The 22,818-nt window shown below is 44.2% G+C and overlaps 1 protein-coding gene across 2 annotated transcripts; it reads right to left on the reverse strand.

Annotated features, from left to right (window-relative positions):
• Nucleotides 1–323: 323 nt before the first annotated feature.
• KCNG3 (potassium voltage-gated channel modifier subfamily G member 3) lies at nt 324–8,577 on the reverse strand. Of its 2 annotated transcripts, none has more exons than XM_069233983.1 (2): nt 7,307–8,577; nt 324–3,049 (listed from the first exon to the last, which is right to left on the reverse strand). In XM_069233983.1, the coding sequence occupies exons 1-2, from the start codon at nt 7,963–7,965 to the stop codon at nt 2,404–2,406; spliced, it is 1,305 nt and encodes a 434-aa protein (XP_069090084.1). In that variant the 5' UTR covers nt 7,966–8,577; the 3' UTR covers nt 324–2,403. The 2 variants fall into 2 exon arrangements, with proteins under 2 accessions (XP_069090084.1, XP_069090083.1); XM_069233982.1 differs by having other exon boundaries at nt 7,277–8,353.
• Nucleotides 8,578–22,818: the final 14,241 nt, after the last annotated feature.

Here is a 22,818-nt window from a genome sequence, read left to right on the forward strand (position 1 = left end):
CCACAAGACAACACCTCAAGCTATGATTTTCCTTTGTCTTCTAGTGGGTGACTCATGTCTCTTACAGACACAAGTGAGGGGGTGCAGCTTATATGAAATATACCTGCAAGGCAAGGCCTCACCCTGCTGTCTTGTTTGCTCTTAGCCTTCTACGTGCCACACGTCATGGTGGAGCTGTTGTGTGTTTTGTGTGTGAAAGTCGTGTGCTAAAGCGTAGTTAGAGTGAAGGAACAGGGGCCAGTGTTTTATCACCTACAATGTGGAAACATGCTGAGAATTATCCCATGCTTGTGGAAGAAACGTTCATGAAATACACAGTTTTTAAATAGGTTTTTAATTTTTGTTCAGGTATATCAAATCATATCAGCTTTACTGTGGGTAGACATGAGAGAGGAGACTCCACTAGCTTCATATTATTTGCTGGTTGTCTCCAGGACCCTCAACCTCACCTACACATGAGGCACAGACATGCCGAGAATGCCTCAATAAGACATATTCTAAAACAAGACAACCCCAGAGCTCTACAAACACAAAATGACTCAGACGAAACGAAGATCTGTCTCCAAACACACATGAAAAGCAGCATCCTGAAGGGCCATCCTGGCTCCTATTGTCCCCTGGGCTAAACTTAAGAACACATCCCATTCTCCTTTCTACTTACCAATCGGTCCATATCCCTTTCCCTCTAAGGTGGAGCATACAGGGATGCAGAAATTCCCCCTTAACTGGCAGGGTAACCTGGACTTCACTCCTAAAGCACACATTGATTGCTCTGGTCAAGGCAGCTTGTCTGAGGCACATTTAAAGGGGCATTATTAGAAACCCAGAGAAGGGCCGACATGCCCCTTTTAACAACTGGCCATTCGTACTAACGGTCGGGGTCAGGTGTGGGAGGAGAAGGTAGGATGTAAGGGTTTAGTTATGAAGAGTTCAAAAGAAATACCAAAAGAATTAACGTTTGATGCAATACCACTGATTACTTAATATACTTTGGAGGTTCACAGAAATCTCAGTCCGACTACATCTTGACCTAACTTGCCTCTGACACAACACTCCCTCTCAGCAGCAGAAATTTAGGGAGGTCTACTTCGTACATTGGCTAAATTGGTATTCCTTCGGCTAATCTCGAGGTTTTGTTAGGGCTGCTGTTGTTCTACCAAGAACATTTCCGAGGTTCAAACATCTCAAAGGATGGCAGAGCTGTAATTATACCTGATGCTCAGCAACCCCTCCAAGCAATCAATTTCGGTAAATTGTAAGCCTTTAAACAGTGCCCGTCTCACACGAATCCTGTATGCAAATTTTAAGTGTTATTTTATATATATGAATATTTCGCCATATCAGAGCTTCTACCTTTGCAGGGCAAAGGCGTAGGGCATGGCAGGTGTTTCCTTCAGGTTTCGTTCAGTAACGCATTCATTGGTGGCGGCAGCCATGTACCTCTAAAAGACACATTGAATAACTTTGGTTTTCAAAGATACATTTCGAACATACATGCCACTTTTGATAATTTACCTTGCAGAATTCTGCGTTTAGTGAGATTCTGACCGTTTAGCAGACATCCAGTAGTTGCTCTAGATCAGAGGGAGGGTCGATGCATCTTTTGTTATTAAGAAGCAAAACTGTATTGCTTCGAATATTCGGTGGGGGGACATAAGCAAACCTCTTTGAGGTAGGTTCATATTCAAACCGTATCCCACCTGTCACTCTCCAACAGACAGACCATTCAAAACCCTTCTGGTGCCATGTGCCACTCTAGCTAAGACAGACGTGGTGTGTGTTGAGTTTTGAAAATGTCATCTATACCAAATGCATTTTGCCATTCTAACAGTTTCTAAATATATACAGATTATTTGGACAGAACACAGCTTTTAGTAAGTCATCTGAAGTGTGAGATTGATGAAAAAGCGATGGGACATAAAAATTAGATAAATTATCACATTGTTATTCCTTTGCTATAATAAAGGAGGTGAATTGAGGGGCACAGATATCTTATTGAGAGGCAACATTTAACGGCAGTGAAAGGCAGAAAAACCTATTTGAATCACATTTACCAAAGACTTTGTTTTTTTTCTTTGGAAATAAACACAGAAATAATTTCTAAGATCAAGTCAGCATGGGCTATCTTTTTGGCAAATGTTGACCTTAATACCCCTTAACATGCACACAAATTCAATTTCGTATGCCAAAGAGATCCTTCCTTTGGAACAAAATTCACGTTTTCGGATTAATGTCTTATTTATTATGATAACGTGGTTGTACAAAGAATGAAAACATGAGACTTCTTCTGGCTACTTCGGAGCAAAGCGTTTTCTACATTCCAAAAAATAAATAGACATAGCCAGCCTATAAAAGTTAAATATCACTTTCTGAACATAGTAAAGAGGATTGAAAACGCATTCATTAATTTAAAAATTCAGAAGAAAGGCTTCTGCCATACCGGGCAGATTTGTACTTGAGCTCGTGGTAGCACTGTACAAAGCTATGGTAGATAAAAGTGATTGGCAGTGCTAACAGGACTATTCCACTAACCACACACACGCCTCCAAGGATCCTTCCAGACATTGTGATTGGATACATGTCCCCATAGCCTACCGTCGTCATGGAGATGATCACCCACCAGCAAGCCGCGGGGATGCTGGCATAGTCTTCATTTTTTATTTCCAGGTCCAATCCGTGTTCCAAAAGCTGAGCCAGGGCGCCAAAGATTGCCATGGCAACGCAAATGAAAACAAGCAACATGACCATTTCCTTGTAGCAACGTTTTAGAGTCAGGCCAAGTGTCTGGAGGCCAATGAAGTGCCGGGCAAGTTTAATCACCCAAAAAATCCTCATCATTCTCAACACCCTCAAAGTGACCCCAGCTCTTTGCAGTTGGGGGTTCTCCCCTGTGCAGACTGTCATGAACACGGAGACATAGTACGGAGAGATAGCCAGCAAGTCAATGATGTTCAGGGGCCTCTTGACAAATTCACACTTGTTTTTGGAGACAATGAACCTCACAATGCATTCTGCAGTGAACCAGCCTATGCAGATGGCTTCAATTATCCTGTTGTGAGAAAACAAAAACAGTGTTTTATTGCAACGAAACAAATGTTTGGCATCTGAATTCTGGCAACAAACAGCACTTGTTTGGACAACAAATACTGCACTGGCTTGGAAGTGGAGCTGACCTTCTTCAGGCTTCAGTGGGGTAACAAAACTTAGGGGGGCTCCCCTGCAAGGTACAAGGAGGGCCCCCTCCGGGCTCAGTCAGGAGTTCCCTGGCCAGGGCACGTGCTGAGGGGACCCCCTGGAGCTTGGGGGCACCCCGCACAGTGGGGACTGTGGGGGCCTATGTTACATCACTGTCAGGCCTCTAAAGAATCAGTATGACGGTGAACCAGAACAACTTGTGATCAACTGTTAGCTCATATTAAAGCAGGCTGTCCATTGTCTAAATTTCCTGTTCTTGTTATTATCACAAACATATATTTCTAAATTAGGGAAGTTATCTTTTTAGTGTTCCTAATAACTGGAGACATTTATTACATTTTTCTTTGGTCTTCCTTCTCTATCGTCAAGTAAGACACAACCCCAGTCAATGTTTTACTAAGACACAAGAAGACCAACATTTTCTTGTTACGTTTCAGACCAACACTCAAGGGTCAATATTTCACTGACAAAAATATAAGTAACTGCTATTTTGTAACTTAATCGGTCCGCCTAAACTCGGCCTCCAGAGACATGCTAGTCTGCTAACTGAATTACATTGGTTTTGCAGGATATCTCCTCTATGGGAAACTCACTGCATCGGCAACCCAGTATGATGAACGTGAACTTCGTCAGAAACTTATCAACAACACACTACACTGTACCACTGTCTGAACCCTGGTAGGCTGAACTTCGGAAGTGTGGTGAAGACCCATCCATTCTTCTCTGTAAACAAATCCTGGACCATTGACTTGATGATACTCCCTGGACCTCCCTGTCATCCCCTTCACATCCTCAGTACTCTAAAGCAGCCATCTAGCAGCACAAGGGCTTCACCACAGAACATAAACAAAATAAAACTAGAAGGCAACTCACAAATGCACTCTGATCTAGAAATCACTGTTCAACTAATCATAGACTTTGAGTTGTGTTTGTACCAAGAGCAGTATGAATCCATGAGTATTTTAGCCATACGATTCAAGGGCAGGCCGGCTGTTACAGCATTCAGTTAGCCATTGAGTACTGTCCTAGTTTAACAATTGTTCCACCTAGAATGTATAAAACAACAGCCTTCTCACGCTACAGACCTCTGATTAGGAACTAATGTCACAACTTAACAGTAGTTGTCTCCCTCAGAGACACTGTAAATGTCAAAACGCCATCTGATGGAAATTAATCTCTGTTCCAGAAAAATACACCTCAATCACACTGATCCCCTGCAGTGTCCATGTGATTTCTGCCATCTACACATCTGCATCTTTAGCACCTTTCACACGGAGCACCACCACTGTTACACAGTATCCCTTTGCTATACAAAAATATCTTAGGCTAAGTCCCCTTCACTGACAGGCTTTAATGAAGTGGCCAAGCCCCAATCGACTGATAAGCTTCAAACGGGAATACAGGCATCAATCCTTGATAGGTTTCAGTGAAGAGGGCAAGCCCCCATCTTTGATAGGCTTCAAAAAAGAGGTGAAGCCCTCAGTATCCATAGGCTTCAAAGAGGAGGTCAAACCCTAATCAATAAAAGACTTCAAAGAAGAGGCCAAGCCCCATCACTGATAGGCTTCAAAGAAGAGATGAAGCCCTCATCAGCAATATGCTTCAAAGAGGCCAAGCCCCCTTCACTGATAGGTTTCAAGGAAGAGGCCAAGCCCTCATTCCCAAAGGCCTTCAACAAAGAGGCCAGGCCCCCATCACTAATAGGCATTGAAGATGGAGCCAAGAGCCATCTCTGATAGGCTTTAAAGAAGAGGCCAAGCCCTCATCCCGATTGGTCTTCAACAAAGAGACCAAGCCCCCATCACTGATAGGTTTGAAAGAGGAGGTCAAGACCCATCACTGAAAGGCTTCAAAGAGGAGGCCAAGTCCCCATCACCAACAGGCTTCAAAGAGAAGACCAGGTCCTCATCACTGAAAGACTTCCAAGAAGAGAAGTAGCCATCATCATCAGTAGGCTTCAAAGAGGCCATGCCCCCATCACTGCTAGGCTTCAAAGAAGAGGCCAAGCCCTCATGCCCGATGGTCTTCAACAAAGAAACCAAGCTCCCATCACCGATAGTCTTCAACAAATAGGCCATGCCCTCCCTCATCATCAATATGTTTCAAAGAGGCCAAACCCCCAGCACCCATATGCTTCAATGAAGAGGCCAAGTGCCCATCCCTGAAAGGATTGTACTTGCAGTAAAGGGAAGGTATTCAGTCCTGCCACGCAGAATGTCTGCCATGCTATGCATCAACCTACACTGCCTCCTCTGATCAGTGGACACAACAAACCCCTGCACTGCCTGAGGTACTGGGTCTAGCCAGTAGGTAGAGCCGAGGCTGCATAGAAGACACTGGCAACATGCCGAAATCCCAATGTCCCTAAAACTGATGACATTGTTGACGGTTTCACACTACCGGTTTGACATTTATGTATCGAAGAGGAGCTTAATCAGAACCCTCGAGAAGCTTTGAAGACACCCTGTTATTTTATAAGACACCACTGTACCGCGCTACATGCGACTAGTGTTTATTTGAGAATGAGAATCTCTCCTTTTAAGACAGCGTCACAGGGGCAATCCGTAGAAACATTGCATTCGAGTTTACTCGAGAGGCTTAATGTTTAATTCAACTTGTGAACAAGACACAAAACCAACAATACAATAAACAGGCGACGAGACATTGGGGCTCGCTTCTTCCTATGGGCACGAGACACTGGGGATCGCTTCTTCCTACAAGCACGTGCACACATCTGTTCAGAAATCAAGTGGGTGCAATTACTGGGAGGGGGTAGGATCGCCACAGAGGAACGGGCTGGTAGTGTTTTCATACATGAAGTGTTTTAGAGTTAACATTTTAATCAGGATTGTTTATTTAAATTATTTCTGTCTGGATTTTTGCATATTGCATTTTTAGATCTCGCTTTTGAACAGCTGGTATTGTTTGAAAAACGGCGCATTATAAACGGGAAAACGTGTGTATTAAAGAACAGGTGTCACTTAACCATAAACGTGTGTGAAATAATTGTGTTTCTCTCTAACACACGTGTATGTAAGCTAGCAAAACTGTCAGGTTTTCCAGCCTCTTGATAAGATGGAGTGACTTGTGACAGGTGGCTGTTATGGAGGAAGTTACACCACTACAAACTGTGTCGTATGGAAAGGGGTCGGAAGCTCAAAAGCTCGTGTGTTACAGCACTGGAGTCGGTATGTTTATAAATACTAAGAAATTAGACAACGGGCAATATCACGATTTTGCCCAAGACCACACAATGATTGTCCAGTGCGAAGACTAAGGACATTCAGTAACAAAGTCTACGCATTTTCCAGCACACCATACTCTGGAATAAAAAACTCCAAAGACATGACATGAAAAATTGTATGACTTCAAAATTCCATTTCCGGTTTACTTTTTTCTAAACAGAGATTTGAATGTATATTTAAAAAAAACATATAGCGTGTTCGTATGATGACTCGAGATATAGACAGCTCACATGTGAGGGTATTTTAGTCAAGTCAGCATGCACTTCCAGTTCAAGGGGTAACTCTTTAAAATATATGAATAGGAACGTATTTCTATCCAGTAGTGACACAGTGTAGCGACCTCGTTGCTCCCTCGATAACAGCGCCTGCTACGGCCCAATACCGTGGTACTCATTTTATTATTAATTAAAGCATGAAAGTCTGAGTCGACTTTGCTTGGATTTTACTCCGAGAACCTCGGTTTTCAGGCAGATTCAGCACCACGATCTTTACAATACTGGAAAGATGAATGGCTGAATCTATCTGACCTGCGTTCGACCCAATGACCAGTAGGTTGCAGAAGGGTGCTTGCAATACAGCCTTTATCCTTCCACGCCCAGGTGTTTGAAAGTATGCTACCTTCAACCTAGCGGTTCTGAAGTTCAATTGGGATTTTACTGAGTGACTAACGGTTTGAATATTGCATCCTAGTTTGGCGGTGTCCGGGTGTGTATCGGAAACCCATCCCGTGCGCAGGTTGCGGTATCCCGGGGTCAGCGTTCCCTAGCACTCGAGCGGGCGGGACACAAAGACCAGGACAGACGGACAGAGAAAGAAGTGAGAATGGCTACTCGTACCCCGAGGGCTCCCTGAGACTGTCGCTATACCTGTGCTCCTCCACGCTGCGGTTCTGCGCCGTGTGCCAGTCGGGCAGCGTGCTGGCGCACAGCACCACCATGGACACGATGACGAACAGGATGGAGACGGTGGCCAGCACCTGCGCCGCCAGCGACGAGGCGGGCTCCTCGAAGGTGAGCCGCATGCGCTCCAGCCAGCGCCGGCCCTCGGGGCCCGGGTCGTCGTCGGGCAGCCCGGGGCCCGCCTCGTCGGGTGGGCTCTCGTCCGTCAGGTAGGTGTAGGTGTCCGACATGCGGTCGTCGAGGCGCCGCTGGCAGCAGTACTCGAGGTGCGAGCGCTCCAGGCCCCAGTAGATCATCTCGTTGTAGAAGGAGAGCTCGCACATCTGCGGCACGAAGCGCAGCTTGCCGTACTTCACGTAGAGCATGATGAAGCCGAAGGCCTCCGAGTGCCGGTCGAAGAAGTACTCGTTGCGCTCCCGGTCGTAGTCGTCGCACACCTCCAGCACGTCCTGCTCCGAGGCGCAGCCGTGCAGCCGGCTCACCCTGCGCAGGGGGAAGTCCTTGATCACCTCCTGGGACAGGGAGTAGCGCGCGCCCCCCACGTTCAGGATGAAGGGGTCCCTTCCAAAGTTCATCTCGGAGAGTCCCAGCGGCTCCCCGGCTCCCGCCTCCAGCGGGGGAGGCATGCCCCGAGGGGGACCCTCACCGGCCTCTGCCGCCGCTCAGCTCTCGGCTCTCCAGCTCATCACCCTCCAGGGGGTCCCGGGGAACGCAGCGGGGGCGCCGCATGCCTCTTCTTGAAGCCACCCACGGAAACTTGAATCTGTTGTCCCGAATGCTGCTGGGCAGGCAGAGTTGCCAACCTGTCGAAAAGCTGCCGGAATAAACACCTGTACACAAGAGTAACTTTAAAACACTGCAAAAAGTTTACTTCAATCCGAAAACAGCAAACATGTGGCCAGAAATGAAGTTTAAAAGGTGCCGTTTCTTGCCAAGAACGAAACAAGACAAAGTGCGCGCAGAAATCCACCCTGAGCGCTTGCCGCCCGCACACTCCGCAGCAGCGCCGTCTCTGCTGAAGTTTCCTCTCTCAGCACAGAGACAGGCGGCGAGCAGGAGGGAGGGAGGCGAGAGAAGGAGGGGCCCCGGCTCTGAATGCCGCTCTCCGCTGTTCTAACCTAGAAGGAACGTTTCAAAGTAAAAATAATAATAATAAATGACTCTGAATCAATTTGCCTCCCACCGAGGTAGCGCGAGCACCGACAAACATCCTGTCGGACGTGTCTGGGTTCGTGTGTATGTAAACACGGGAGCAGCATCCACCATTCCCAATAGAAGGACGCACGGGGGCAGATTCTGCCCGGCAGACCCCAGCTTGGAGTGAACTTTAATACTAGAGCAATAAAACAGCGCACTGCACGGTGAGGCCACGTTAGCACCATTCTATAGCGCCTTTCCCCCTTTTACATGGCGCAGAGGGAAATTATGAAGAAGTAGACGTAGAAAATGGAATACGACATATCCCCCACTCCTGTGTTTTACTTAAAAAAATAAACCGTCAAAGAATATACGGAGAATTGCAGAAGCAGGATAACCACGGGAACGATTTTATTTAGTTTCCTTTGCCCTTCAATTTGTATTTTCACCTAGATATAGGTTTTACAGAGCGAGTGTGCACGCGATAAGGGCCCTGGTGCACCGTGCTTTTATTAGTTTTTTTTTATTATTCTTAGTAGAGTAAGACCGAACATTAAAAATTAGGCATATTACATTTAGGGCCAAATTACAAGCACCCCGGTAACGCAGCACCCAATAAGAATTTTATGGGCGGTAGTCCCGCTTTATTATCCGACCAATACAAGTTTCGCCCCCGAAATGAGGAACAACGTGCGGGAAACAGTAATACTATAACTGTTCCCAGTTATCTGGCCCCTTTCCTTGCATATGTACACCTCCTTTTAGCTAGTGGGCGTGTATCCGGAAACAGGTGCAAATTGCACATCACTTGTTGCGCGGAAACTCCCAAATCTGAATTAAAGGGTCACCTGTAATAAGGGCGTTAGAAGAGGTATCTTCTAGGCGAGAGAATCGAGGGCGTCATCGTCCTGTAAAGAAACCCCACTCTGGGATCTGTATTACTTGATGGAGGGCCGAAAGTTTGACTGCCTGAGGAGTAAGAGTTAATGGACATCATTTAGGGCTCGCACCTGCGGCCCCTGTCTTGCCCTTAGCGACCCCTAGCACTGCCTTTGCGACCCCGGGATTCAGTGCAAGGAACACACCTGCAGCTCGTAATTATGGACGTCAGTCAGGGCTCCTCCCAATGCTTTTTGTAAAAAAATTATTACTCTAATAGTGATTCATAATAAATGATTCACTATCAGTGTAATACAACTGTGAATATGACCTTCCATGACAAAAGAAGTAGGTGAAAATGTTTTAAATGTATGTTGCGTGCGTGTAATACAAATGTGAATATGCCCTTCCATGACAAAAGAGGTAAGTGAAAATGTTTTAAATGTATGTTGCGTGCGTGCTTGAGGGAGAGCGTGTGTTTATGTCAGTGTGTGTGTAAGTGTGAACTTGTATGTGCAAGTATGTTTGTGAGTGAAAGTGGAGGTCTTGGGGCGCGAGATGTCATTTCCGCCACCCCTGGCATTTTGGTGAATTGACGCCCATGCAAGAGTTGTCAATGGGCGAATGAGCAGATAGATTTCTGACCGTGGAATCAGTGGCGTAAAGAAAGTTGAAGGGGCCCCCTGGACCCAGTCAGGGGCTGCCGCCACTGCACAGTGTACAGCGCAGAGAGCCCCCTGGAGCTTACACCCCCCTCCCACCGTGGGGCTTCGAGGGCCTTTGTTACTCCACTGCGTGCTACCTGAGGCTGTCCTGCATGGTAGGCGCAAGGAGGCCTGTGAATTTCCTCCATTGGTCTCCTGGATGCCAGTGGGGAAGAAAAGGCATGTGCCACCAGGAGGCAGTATCAGAGAAGGCAGACTGTACCTTGTTTTCACAACTCAGTGCAGTTTAGTTTGGATGTTGGAGGTTCAAGTTAAGAAAGGCTGCGCGCAGTCTCACGTTGTAATCTGAGTCTTCGGTCGCACCCAGCTCCTTCCTATCTTATCCTGGTGACAGAGCCTGTACTCATCTGACTCATAAATATGTACATTCTTTGGTGCTGCCATATATTTTGTTGGTGTAAAAATTAATTTTTCAGTGAGTGATGAGCACGCTCTGTGTTAATTATGGTAACTGAGTTATTACCATTAATTATTGCATTATCAGGAATTGTTTTTATTACATTCAGGCTTGCTGCATATGCTTGCACCCCAAAGTAGCATCTGTGCGACGGAAGAAGAAGACTGGATTTTCACAGATAGGTTGTAAGAGGTCAAGCTGATATGCCTAAACTTCACCTGTGAATGAGCCGAACACCGATAAGGGGCACTTGCCGTACGTTTTAGTACGTCCGGCTGTTCTCCAGCTGGTGGGGCAGCAGGATGGATATTCAAATTGGGTGCCCCTTGGGTCTCCCCAAAGCCTTTGCATCTTGTGGGACTTGTAGAGGCAGACGAGGGAAGCAGACCTCAAGGACCTGGGCTGGAAGTAGAGGTTCATCGGTGCCTGAAGTTTGCCTTTAGAGCGCCATACGCTCCCTTGTGAGGTAGAATCAAGGTCTTGAGCTCAAGCCTCTGTCCAGCAGCCATTGGTGAGGTATTAGTGCTGGTGTAGTGGTTGCTCCATTTTTATTTCCGGTTACTTTCGTGGACTTTTCAGGCTGTCTGGACAGCAGGTACCTTTCATGAGCGTTTGCAGCTTATTCAAACTTTCTAACCTGGCTTGCAAAATAGTGCATGAGATCAGCTTGCTAGCTGACAAGCAGGCTGCTATATATTGTCAATGTTTTAAAGGTGAAAGAGGTCCAGCACAGGTACCTGGGGCTCTGCATCACCACAAGGCGTTAGATGCCAATTCAGAGACAGTCAGTAGTGATGGCTCAGAAAAGGACATTAGCCACTCGGGAAGGCCTCCTTGGGATGAGAGGGGAGCCGATGGGGGCACAAGAGTAAGAATTGTGCCATCAAGTACCTACAGTTTCTTTCAGTATGAGATGGACACTTCATGTGTTTGACACTTGATGCATTCTGAGGTGGTGAGAGTGTTGACTGTATGTCAGACTTTTTTTTGTTGAGCATGAGCATCGTCCCCGAGTAAAACTGTACAATGCACATATAATGAACACAATATAAAACAACAAAAAATAAAATATTCTTATATAAAAAGTAGGAGCGCAATGAAACCAGTTCCAAGACTTTGCCAAGAAGTGGAGGCCGGCGATTCAGCACATAGACTACAGCAGCCGAGGGAGTCTGCCATTTTAAATGGAGGCCATGGCAAGTAGTAAGGCATCAAACAGTCAGAAACTTTGTTTTCTACTCATATCTCTGGTAAGCATTGCATTAAACAAATACCATTGATGCTGAACGAGAGATTTTAAAGAGCATTTATCATTCCAGGTTAAATATTAGAACAGTCGATAAATGCCAGCAATATCCACCTTAAATAAAATCAAATCACTCCCTAACAGATGAGTACTGCTCAGGCCAGGGCTATCAAATGATTCAGTATAAGCAACACAAAAATGCATCCCAATTTAGAATATTGCACACATCATGCAAAAATAGAAAAGAACACAGGGGATTCCCATTGTTTTTAGTTTGTAGAGGTCTCTCTATGCTCGTGGCAGAGTGAATGTGCATGCAGTTTCTTGGTGCCTGATGTCAGCTATATTGTCGAGGAAGAAGTGTAAGCTGTGCCCATTCATTTTGGCCTGTAAGGTGGCAGTGCTGTTGTGTCTGGCCCTTTTTGCAGGCTTATCCCCAAACTTTTTGCCTTCCTCTTCCTGTTTCTCTGTCCCTCTTTTTGTTGGTGTGATGATTTTAATAGGCAAGGTACAGTGTATGTTAAAGCTGGGCCATGTGCCTTCATTGTGTGGCATGCCATGGTAGTGACAAACAGCCTATTTGGTTTCTCACTGCAGTGAGGCCTACTCCGCTCATTGGCTAGGATTGAGAATTCCCTTAAAGGTACTTCAGTGGTAATTTTAGACCTGTGAGGCGTAGTGTGGGCATGTTTGGTATGTCTGGAATGGTAGTGAGAGATCCTACTTAATGATGTAGATGGATTTTTTTTATCACTATTGTGGAAATACCACCTTTAGAAAGTGGGCTTTTCACTGTGCTTATGACTCTTGTGCTTTGCAGTCTGACTCCATTCCACGTACAAAAACAAGGTATACACAGTTCCACAACGTAAGTATAATCAGGAAAACCACATTGGGTGATTCGATCACCATTCAGATCTCTATGATTGAAACCTCCATAAAGACTACAATACAACTGTCCCAGTTTAAAACTCGTTTGGCAGAGATGAACTCAGATTTGAATGAGATTAAAGAACAACTAACACGACAGAAGATATCCAAATTACAAAAAGATATCAAGCGATTTAGTAGGGAGAAAGTCTATCCTTACACAAAACAAGATTTTCAATCAGTAGGAACCTCCGATACTTCCGATGACTCGGACAGTTCACTACATAGACCTCGGGGCTCACATCCCAGCTCCAGTTCGGATGAATGGAGCAGTGATGAAGGCCGAAAATCTTATCAGAATCGTCAGGTCCCATTAATGAATATGACACCGACTTTCCCATACCATCAATTTCCTATGTGGCAACAACCGCCATACCCATTTTTCCAACCGCAACCCCAGTTTGGTTTCAATCCTTTTTTAGGGAGAGGCCGGGGCAGAGGCAGAGGCAGAAACAAAAGAAGAGGCAGGAACGTGCACTGGGCCCAGGAAGAACCAGGAAGAACCACAAATGGTGACCAGGAGCCGCAGTGCGACACCAACAAACAATCCTTAGTGGTTAACCTGTCTGGCACCATACTATCCCCCTCTGAACTGTCAGTTTTGGAAAAGGGCTTAGGTTTTGTACCTACCCCAAAAGAAGACCAGTTCCGGCTAAATTGCGAAATTTCAGCAATGTTTAGGAAGGTACGTTTACACTTCTTCTTTAAGGATCGTATCCCCTCGATACCCCTGGGTGATACGAATTTAAGGAATCCGTCATCCTTCATGCCTCCGTCCACTTCTGTTCCAACAGAAGTTCTAACCTTTGAGAAGGCGATACGGCATGAATTACAGCATCTTTTACCTACTCGTCCTTTTCAGAATATGTCTAGATTAGAAAGAACAGCCATTAGTTCTTTATCTTCGAATCCTGACATTACCATCAAACCTGCGGATAAAGGAGGTGCTATTGTGATACTCGATACCACCTTCTATAGACAAGAATGCCTGAGACTCCTAAGTGATGATACATACTACGAACCTATTAATGTTGATCCTACAGCCCGCCTTCAACACATCATTCGTGGAATGATTAGCGAAGCAGAATTAGCAGGTTGGATCACACAACAGGAAGCCAAATTCCTTGACACCAAAGAACCTAGGGTGCCATACTTCTACTGTCTCCCCAAAATTCATAAGGGCACCCCCCCTCCAGGCCGACCGATTGTATCAGGGATAGGATCCCTGTTGGAACCTCTCTCTAAATTTTGCGATTTCTTCTTTAAACCTATTGTACAACAAACTTCCACTTTCCTAAAAGACACTAAGGATACTCTCGTCCTTTTAGATCACATTAACACTACAGGCTTAACGGATATGTTAATTTTTCTTGACGTTGAAGCCCTATATACTAACATACCCCAGGAAGCTACACTTACAGCAGTACAAGACACATTGATGTCCACTCCCTGGACTCGCAATACCCCCATCAGTTTTATAATGCAATGTGCGAGCCTGGCCCTTAAAGAAAATTTCTTCCAATTTGAAGATAACTTATATCACCAGGTACAAGGTACATCTATGGGCAGCACTTTTGCACCAAGTCTGGCTTGTCTGTATATGTACACCTTCGAACAAAACAACATACTGGTTCCTACTCAACCCTTCTTTTCCAACATCAGACTGTGGCGTCGTTATATTGACGACATACTAGTGGTTTGGAAAGGAGATGTGGATCAAGTTAAAGCCTTCATCCAGTGGATTAATACTCTTGATGTGCATCTTCGCTTCAGTGCTGAATATTCTGACAAAGAAGTTTCCTTTTTAGATCTACGGATCATACTTACAGATGGAGTACTACATTCATCCATCTTTCACAAACCCACTGACAGGAATAGTCTCCTGCTCTACGACAGTCACCACCCTAAATCCTTAAGGAACAATCTTCCATTCGGCCAATTCTTAAGGAAAAGACGTAACTGTTCTGATTTGGCTGATTTTCATACACAGGCAGATATTTTGAGTCAAAAACTTAAAGAGCGGAACTATCCCAACTCTGTTATAAAACAGGCTAAGAAGAGAACTAAGAATATCCCAAGGGATACATTGCTAGCCACCAATGTCCGAGAACCACTAACCAGACTGACATGTGTCACTACCTTTACTCCTCTGAGTAACCGTGTCAAGAAGGTCATTTTGAGACACTGGAGTATCCTGAACAGTTCGGGAGAATCCCTAGAACGTCCTCTTTTTGCTTTCAAAAGAACTCAAAACATTAGAGATTTACTAGTCCATACCAGACCTGTTGTGCCAAAACCTAGAGAATTGATAAAGACACGTTGGCTGGGGGTCAGGGGACATCATCCTTGTGGTGGGTGTAATGTTTGCTCACTTACCACTACCACCCAAGAATTAGATTTGGGAGAACCCTATACCTGGCAGTTAAGGATACATACCAATTGCCGTACTAAGAATTGTATCTACATGATCACTTGCCCGTGTAAACTACGATACATAGGGATGACCACTAGGATGATCAAGATTCGGATAAATGAACATCTCAGTACTATTAGATGTCAGAGGTCCTCCACAAAATTGACGAAACATTACATTGATTTACATCACACCCCTAATGATCTCAGGTGGGTTATACTTGAGACCATCAGAGACCAAAGAGAATCCACAAACCGCCTTTTTGAAAAAGAGCAACGTTGGGTCTATCGACTTAAGACACATATTATAGGACTTAATGATGCCATACCATGGACAGACTTTGTGCATCGATCATGATTAAGGAATCTCTTGACCAGGTTTAAGTACACTCACTACTGGTTGTGGCTATTCCATCTCTTTCCATAGATTTTATGCTTATTTAAGTCTGAGCAATTTGCCTCTTAATCCCATTCTTTTTCCGACACATATATTTGAGCCTTAGTTCTGTGTCTTTTAAATTGGTTTTCTGTAACACTAAGATGGCCGACCCCTTTCTTCCTTTTTTTGGGGGCTTACATGATGGAGTCCCTCTTTAATTTCTATCCCACTGCTGGACCTAACACAAGATGGCCGCCATTTCTGTCCTCTTTCTATGCTGAGGCTTGAAGATATATAGCCCAGCCTACCGGGTGCTCTTTCCTATTCCAGGAACACCGAGACGGGGCAGGTGATGCCGCAAACTTCGGACAGGTCCCAAGTAAGTGGATGGTAATATTGTTGGGTGTTTAGATGGGAATCCTTAGGATCATTTCACGTTACTTTGGGAAAAGGCAGTTATATACCCTTTGATTTGGTCCTTTGTTGTTTACACGCATTTCCCACCACGAACACTCGTGTGTAGACACCGCCGCTGCATACTTGGCTACAGCGTTTTTGAGCGTGTTATATATACTTATACATATATGTGTCTATGACATTCCTTATATATGCTGTCAACATCTGCAATCAGCACACCACGTATTTTACGTTTATTTGATGTTTTCTCAGCTAAGTGAACTTTAAAAACCTGGTCAGTCATAATATGTGTACCATCCTGCTACATTTGATTATGGGACACGTGAATGTTTGGCAAACGCTATATCCCTCAACTTCCGGGTATTACTGTTTTTGTCTTTCTCCCTAAATACAATCTGATAATTGAACTCACGCATTTAGCTCAGTAGGACCTCCGTTACTTGGTGCTTTACCTGATGCGGCCCATCCACTAGTATGAGGAGGGTAAGCATTTATTTCATCATTATTTTCACATTGATTTACACGTTGATCCACAGTGGGCATACTTCACCTATGTGTGGATCTGCACAGAGCACATTGCTGTTGATATTGTGCATGTGAATAATGTGTTGTTCTTTTTGTTTGTTATTCTTCTCATTTCAGGTCCCTGCATTGTACTAATATTCCTTATTATAGGTTATATTTACACATAGGATTAGGTAGTTTAGGTCCTGAAGAATCGCGTTAGATCCATAGGACATCAATAGCGAGAAACATGTTGACCTTCTGGTGAATCGTACAGGGGATCCTGTGCGTACAATTCCTAACCTCAAATTGAGTGAGGAAGTGAATAATATTTTGGGGAGCATAGACCTTGTTCTTTTCTCTCCCCGCTCTTTGGTTTTAATCATGACAGTGGTTGGATTATTTAATAAAATTTGCCTAACCTCTAGTTATTTTTAAATAGAATTTTTCCAATCCTATACCCTATTCTTTCTAAACCGGGCATATATCTCAAAAGATCTCCGGCAAAGAGCCCCCCTTGAGGGGCCCGTCAGGCATTGCAGCGCCGGCCTGACGTGGAGCAAAGCCCGAGGATGAAGCATGTCACCTTTGGTGAGTGAGGGCTCTTGTTCCAAAATAATTAATTTTCCAGGGACCTGGCTTTCTTTCTTCTTTCTTCTCTCTTTTTTACGATCTTTTCCTTAGATCAGGACCCAATGTGGTTTTCCTGATTATACTTACGTTGTGGAACTGTGTATACCTTGTTTTTGTACATGTATTGGGAGCTCTATACACAGGACCAGGATTTTTCTATCCAAATCTCCCTTTTTCCAAACCCCTCTTTTAGTTGGGTTTTGATGACTCCATTCCACACCTGGGATAGAGTGACAGCTGGGTTTTGTGCATACTTTCCGTCAGCCATGACACAGGGACGTTGGCAGTGTAACAGGATTACATTTTCATACTGAATGGTCTTCCTGGGCTGGAAGAGAAGGAGGTGGGTGCACTTACATTTGTATAGGCTGTCTCCTGCCCTCACACAAAGGGCTCATTTACCTCCTACTGTTGTCTGGAGCCAGGGCTGAGGTTGAAAGGGAGTGGTGTGCACTTCTAAGATTCTTCTGAAGTGCCCCCTAGATCAAAGACATTTTTGAGTATAAGTACAGGGGTTGCAACCCCATGTTTTTAGACACTGCGTAGACTTGTAAACAGATGCTACTGGCTCTACAGACTGCACTCTGCCAGAAGGAACTGTTATGCTGTGAGGAGGAACCACCATTGGACTGACCTGCTTGTTGTGCTGACCTGTGGCCTGCTAGGCTACAAGGAGGGTTGTTACTCTGCTTAAGGGCCCTGATGTGTTGGCCTGCTGCTAGTTCCCTGTATCTTTGTGCTCCCCAGTAGTTCTTCAGGGGCTGGGTGGTGTGTCCCCCTCCCTGTTTTGCGGTGAGTGAGCGCTGTGCCAAGGAAGAAGTGCGTGGTGAGCACGTCAATGCTCTGCTGCCTCGTCTGGTTTAAGGAGAAGCAGTGTGAGGTGAGCACTGTTCCCAACCTGCAGGAAGCACGTGGTGAGTGCTCCTGTTTTCCCCGTGGATGCGTATTCCTGTTGGCACCGATATCCAGAGTGCTGCGCTGCTCCCCCCATCCAGGGAGCCAGGGAGAAGGAGGAGTATGTCAAGGACCGCCAGCAGTGTCCAGTGCGGCACAGATGAAGCTCACACTCCCTATGCCCCCGGAGCACAAGTAAGCATCCACTTTGGAAGCTGAGGTGACGCAGCACCCCACTCTGCTGCGAGCTGAGCAGCAGTGTGGGCGCAAGCCGAGGAGCCGGTTCCATCGCCGATGCGGGCATGTTGCCGGCCTTCCAGGATCCGCCACACCCTTGCAGAATCGTGCAGAGGAGGAGAGGGTGCTGTGGCCCTCCTGAGGGCCTTGTGAGGCCATCACTGTGTGGCTTCCCTCCACCTCCCCTACTTGGTGTGCCAGGTTGGGTGGGTCCTTGAGTCCTGCATTCTTGGGGATGAATCTTCAGGAGAGTATCCCAGAACTGCGCCGGACTGTATTCCAAGTTGAGGTCCTAACTTTACCATATATCACGTAGTAAAGTGCATGGGGTCCTACACTCTACGTTGGGTAGCTGAGGCTACCCTCTAATATCTAATAGGAGTGCAGGAGTGCTATGTCCCATACCTTGATGGTGGGGTGTCAGTACTAATGTGGATATAGAGATGTTTTGGACGCATTTACATTTGACATCTAATCACTGCATTTTATGCCCCCAGTGTTCACTGTATTATGTTGTTTTATGCCTTGCCTTGTCAAGATAAACATATATTATATAGTGTGATGGTATAATCTGTTCAGTGATTGTGTTTTGATGACCTGTGCAATGTGGAAATATTTATTTTATTGCACTAGTGATGTTTGACAATTGCCTAGTTGGCAAAATAATCACTGTTTTATGAGAGTTTGGTTTATGGTTTATATGATATGTATAGTATACATATTTTATATTTTTATAGAACGACAAGCTTGAGAATGTGGCAGAACATTGACAAAACCATCAGTTATGGGGCCATTCAGAATGTCTGCCCTGACAAGTAGGTGTAACACATCTCTGAGTTTGGGTAGTGACCTAATGGGGAGTAGCAAGGAAGGCAAGGTCTATTGGTCAGACCATTGGGGGGTTCTGATGCTGAGGAGGGCAAGTTAGGCTAATGTGAAGGGTTAGATGGTTCTAATTTGGTTGTGAATTGAAGTTGCGCTGTGGACTAGTAGTTCTTAGGAATAGGGAGATAGGCAGCATCAGTGGAGGGGAGTAGCTGTGAAGGGCGTGACAAGGAGGTTTGCTGGTGGGTTTGTTAGAGTTAAAACCAGGGGAAGTTGACTAGTTGTGTTGTCAAATGAAACCTCATGTTTGCATTTTTGGCACCAGTGTTTTTGTATTTAATTTTGGACAAGTAGTCAGTAAAGTTTCTGCAATACATTGATGGTTATTATGGTTGTGGAGCAGTGTTTCTCAGTTGTAAAGACCAGTGCTGTATTTCCAATGCTGGATCTCTTACACATCTAAGTTCTGACCAGTGCTCTCTCAGATTCATTATAGACCAAGAGAAATATATAGAGATGTGGAAATCTCACAGCAGGAAACTTTGAAAATGAGGATTAATGCACCCATTGTCCCAATCTTTCTGTAAAAAACAAAACAATGGCAGATTTGAAAAGAACTTTGAATTTCCAGTCTGCTTACCGCTAAGAAAAGAATATTGTTTTCCAAGTCAAAACCAGCAATTCAGAGGAAGCCCTGGATTCAAGAGAAATTGAATTGCATGGCCAGCACAATGTTCAGATTACAAACTTCCTCCTAATACAAGGATCCACTGATTTCGGTTTTTCTGCACTTTTGAAATTTGTGACAGAGCAGGGGGTTATTTGACTACAAAAGTAGATATCAATATGACGCCTGCTTTTATCTCAACACTGCCATCCTCATTGGACTCAGGTTAAACTGGATGTATCTTTAGCCTCCCTTTCAAGAGTCTAAAACCCTGGCAAAGGGTATGAACATACTGTTGTTGTGTAGCCATTTTAGCTATAGCTCCATGCATGTTATTTTAGTACACTAGGCCTGCCGCTGTGCACTTTAACCTAGATATATTTTATTCATTTATTATTTTAGCAATAGCCACTTTTGCAGTCTTGTTTTATTTCTCTCTATCTAGCTGTTCTTGCTTAGCCCAACACTACGTTTTCAAACAATACGTTTTTGTTCATTCTGTGCTTCTTTCAAGGCTGCAGTAAGATAGGTTGCCGGTGAACGTGGTAAAAGTATTGTCTCTGGTATTCATAGAAAATACACATCCTTACGTAGGAACATTTTCTCTGACCATCAGCTGTTTTATTATAAAAACACTTCCTTGTTCCTTACACGTTAGAGGAAGATTACAGCCAGATAACCACGACTGTATGCTGATTGCTGAACGCTTCGCTCCAGCTGCTTATGCAGACTTCAGGCCTTTGCTCAGGTATGGGGGATGATGTCTTCCCAGGGGAACCTGAAGGGCAGAACTAGAGCTTAACATGCTGTGCTCTAATATAGCCTAGGTAGGAATTAGTCTACTGGCTCTAGTGACAACATGTTAGCGTTATTTCTACGCTTTACTCTCCTTGTCACAATTTTAATTCTGTTAAGCTTTATCGTCCTGGTTATTGCAATACATGCTTTATTGTCTAAGATGCAATTGCTTCATTAAAACCTTATTGAAACATATACTGTCTCTGTTTGTCATTTGTATATGTGAGACTAATGTAACTGAGAGAAACGGATGAGACCTGAGTAACCACGATTTCCCTTAGGAGTCAATTGTGTCATGTGCTCGGCTGCCCAATCATCCCTGCTCTCAGGTAGAGATGAGGCGCTGCTAGTTAGCTGGAGCAAAACCTAGATTGGGGTGACAGGTGTCATCTGTAGTGGGCTAAGACTCAGTCTCCCAAGTGGCAGGCGATTCTAACGCTCAAATCCAGTATCTCTCAAAAAGGTACACTGTTCCAAAGTATGACAACCACTGAAAATCTCCAGACTGTCTTCAAGTATGGCTACTTCAGAAGCAAGGGCCCTCAAGTGTCATCATTGGGCTTTCTCCACGTCAGACTGGCACTGCAATGTCTGACGGGCCACTTAGCCAAACTTCTGTGCAAAATAATAGAATGAAGAAGATGGAGAGAAGAAAAAGGTGTTAAAAATGACTCAACTCTCCCTAAATAACTCCTTCAATTAGTATCAGAGAGCGTTGGTCAAGGTTAAAAACAAAAGCGAATTAAGGGAATTGATGATCCTTTACTCTAACAAGGGGTGGTTTAGAATAATATTTCTTATACCACTCTGAAAGTCAACATGTTTCGCGCCTTACCATGTCATCACAGATCTAATGGCGCTTCTTCAGGACTGAGTGAAGTCTTCTCCAACCAAAAAAAAAGAAACAATGTTCAATAGTCACAGTAACTTTTTGCACAGACCTCTAATAGTGAGACTCTACTCACAAAAATTTCTCAGTAGGCTCTCTACAAATGAACCATACCTGTAGTCAAAAGCACACAAAAAAAGTTTTTTTTAGTGTGGTACATAATAGTGCGATAATTTTTTTCCCACCTTATTCCAGAAAAGTAATACAATTAGTCCAACTTCATTAATAAAAATAAAACAAAATGGTCATCATAGCAGACTCAAAGGAAGAACGCGTATGAAAATATGCTTACCATCCAGTTATGGGCACTTTTTTTGCAGGGATGGGCAAACCGACAATCAGTCGTTATTTCTAAGAAAACATGTAAAAGGGAGAAAAACATGTGTACACGTAATACAAAAATCCAGTCCACTCATAATTCTCAGGACATCTACACACTTAGAATGGGAAAATATGTCACATTCCAACAATATCCGTTGTTATGTTAGCTCAAATCCAGTAGTCTCATTAGAATAATGAGAGCCTACAAGACAGTCATGCTAAAGGTGTGCACTCAGCCACTCTCTCTTCTTACAATACCACATTACAACTGTGCAGGAAGTGGAGACTGTTGATTTATGATGCAAGCTCCACAGGTTCTTAGTAGTCATATGTTTAGTGTTTGCTTTCTTCCAAAGCAGATTCTATGGAGGAGGAGTAATTATTGTGTTAGTCAGAGTGAGTTGGCTTGTTTACTTTTGTGGTTTTCGTAAGCGCGTCCCCACAATTATTTTCAAGGCTTTAACAATAATTAGAGCATTGGGATGTTGGGTACTCAATTCACGACAATGGAGTGGCTCAGGGCCCGTAATGGTAATTAACAACCATTATTATTATTCCCGTCCCCGGTAGCGGGCTATAATATTTAATTATTCACATGTAGTCTATAATAAAACAGTGCAATAGTTACCACATTGTTTTGGACAGATCAGAATGGTGTATCTAGAGAAGAAGCTTTTGGTTTATAGACATCTTTCGATGCCTTTATGTGGCTTTTTGCATACGTTTCATGACAGATTTTGCTTTAATGGGATTAGTTTAATCTGACTTTTGATATGCAAAAACACTGGAAAAGATGCAGCATTCGGAACTTTTAAATGCTTGAGATCTGAATGAAAGAAAATGCAAACACGAAGACATAGATAGTTGAAAAAGTTAATAAAAGGAACCTATTATGAAAAAATAAGTTTTTGCATTTCATTGGCAATTAAGAAAACATGATTAAAGAAAATCATCAACAAACCAAATACCCTAGGACTTACCCTTCAAACTACCCTATGCCAAACTGTAAATACGGCCGATAATAACGCTAGCCATAAACTTAACCCAAACTAACTTTTATCATAAACCTAATCTCAAACCTAACCATAAACCCAGCTATCCTTTACCCTTGTCATTAGCCCACAACCTAACCACAACCCAATGCAAACATAGCCATATCCCCAACCCTAAACTAAAGTGTTATCATAAT

This window comes from Pleurodeles waltl, chromosome 5 (genome assembly GCF_031143425.1).
Source record: "Pleurodeles waltl isolate 20211129_DDA chromosome 5, aPleWal1.hap1.20221129, whole genome shotgun sequence".
Classification (NCBI taxonomy): domain Eukaryota; kingdom Metazoa; phylum Chordata; class Amphibia; order Caudata; family Salamandridae; genus Pleurodeles; species Pleurodeles waltl.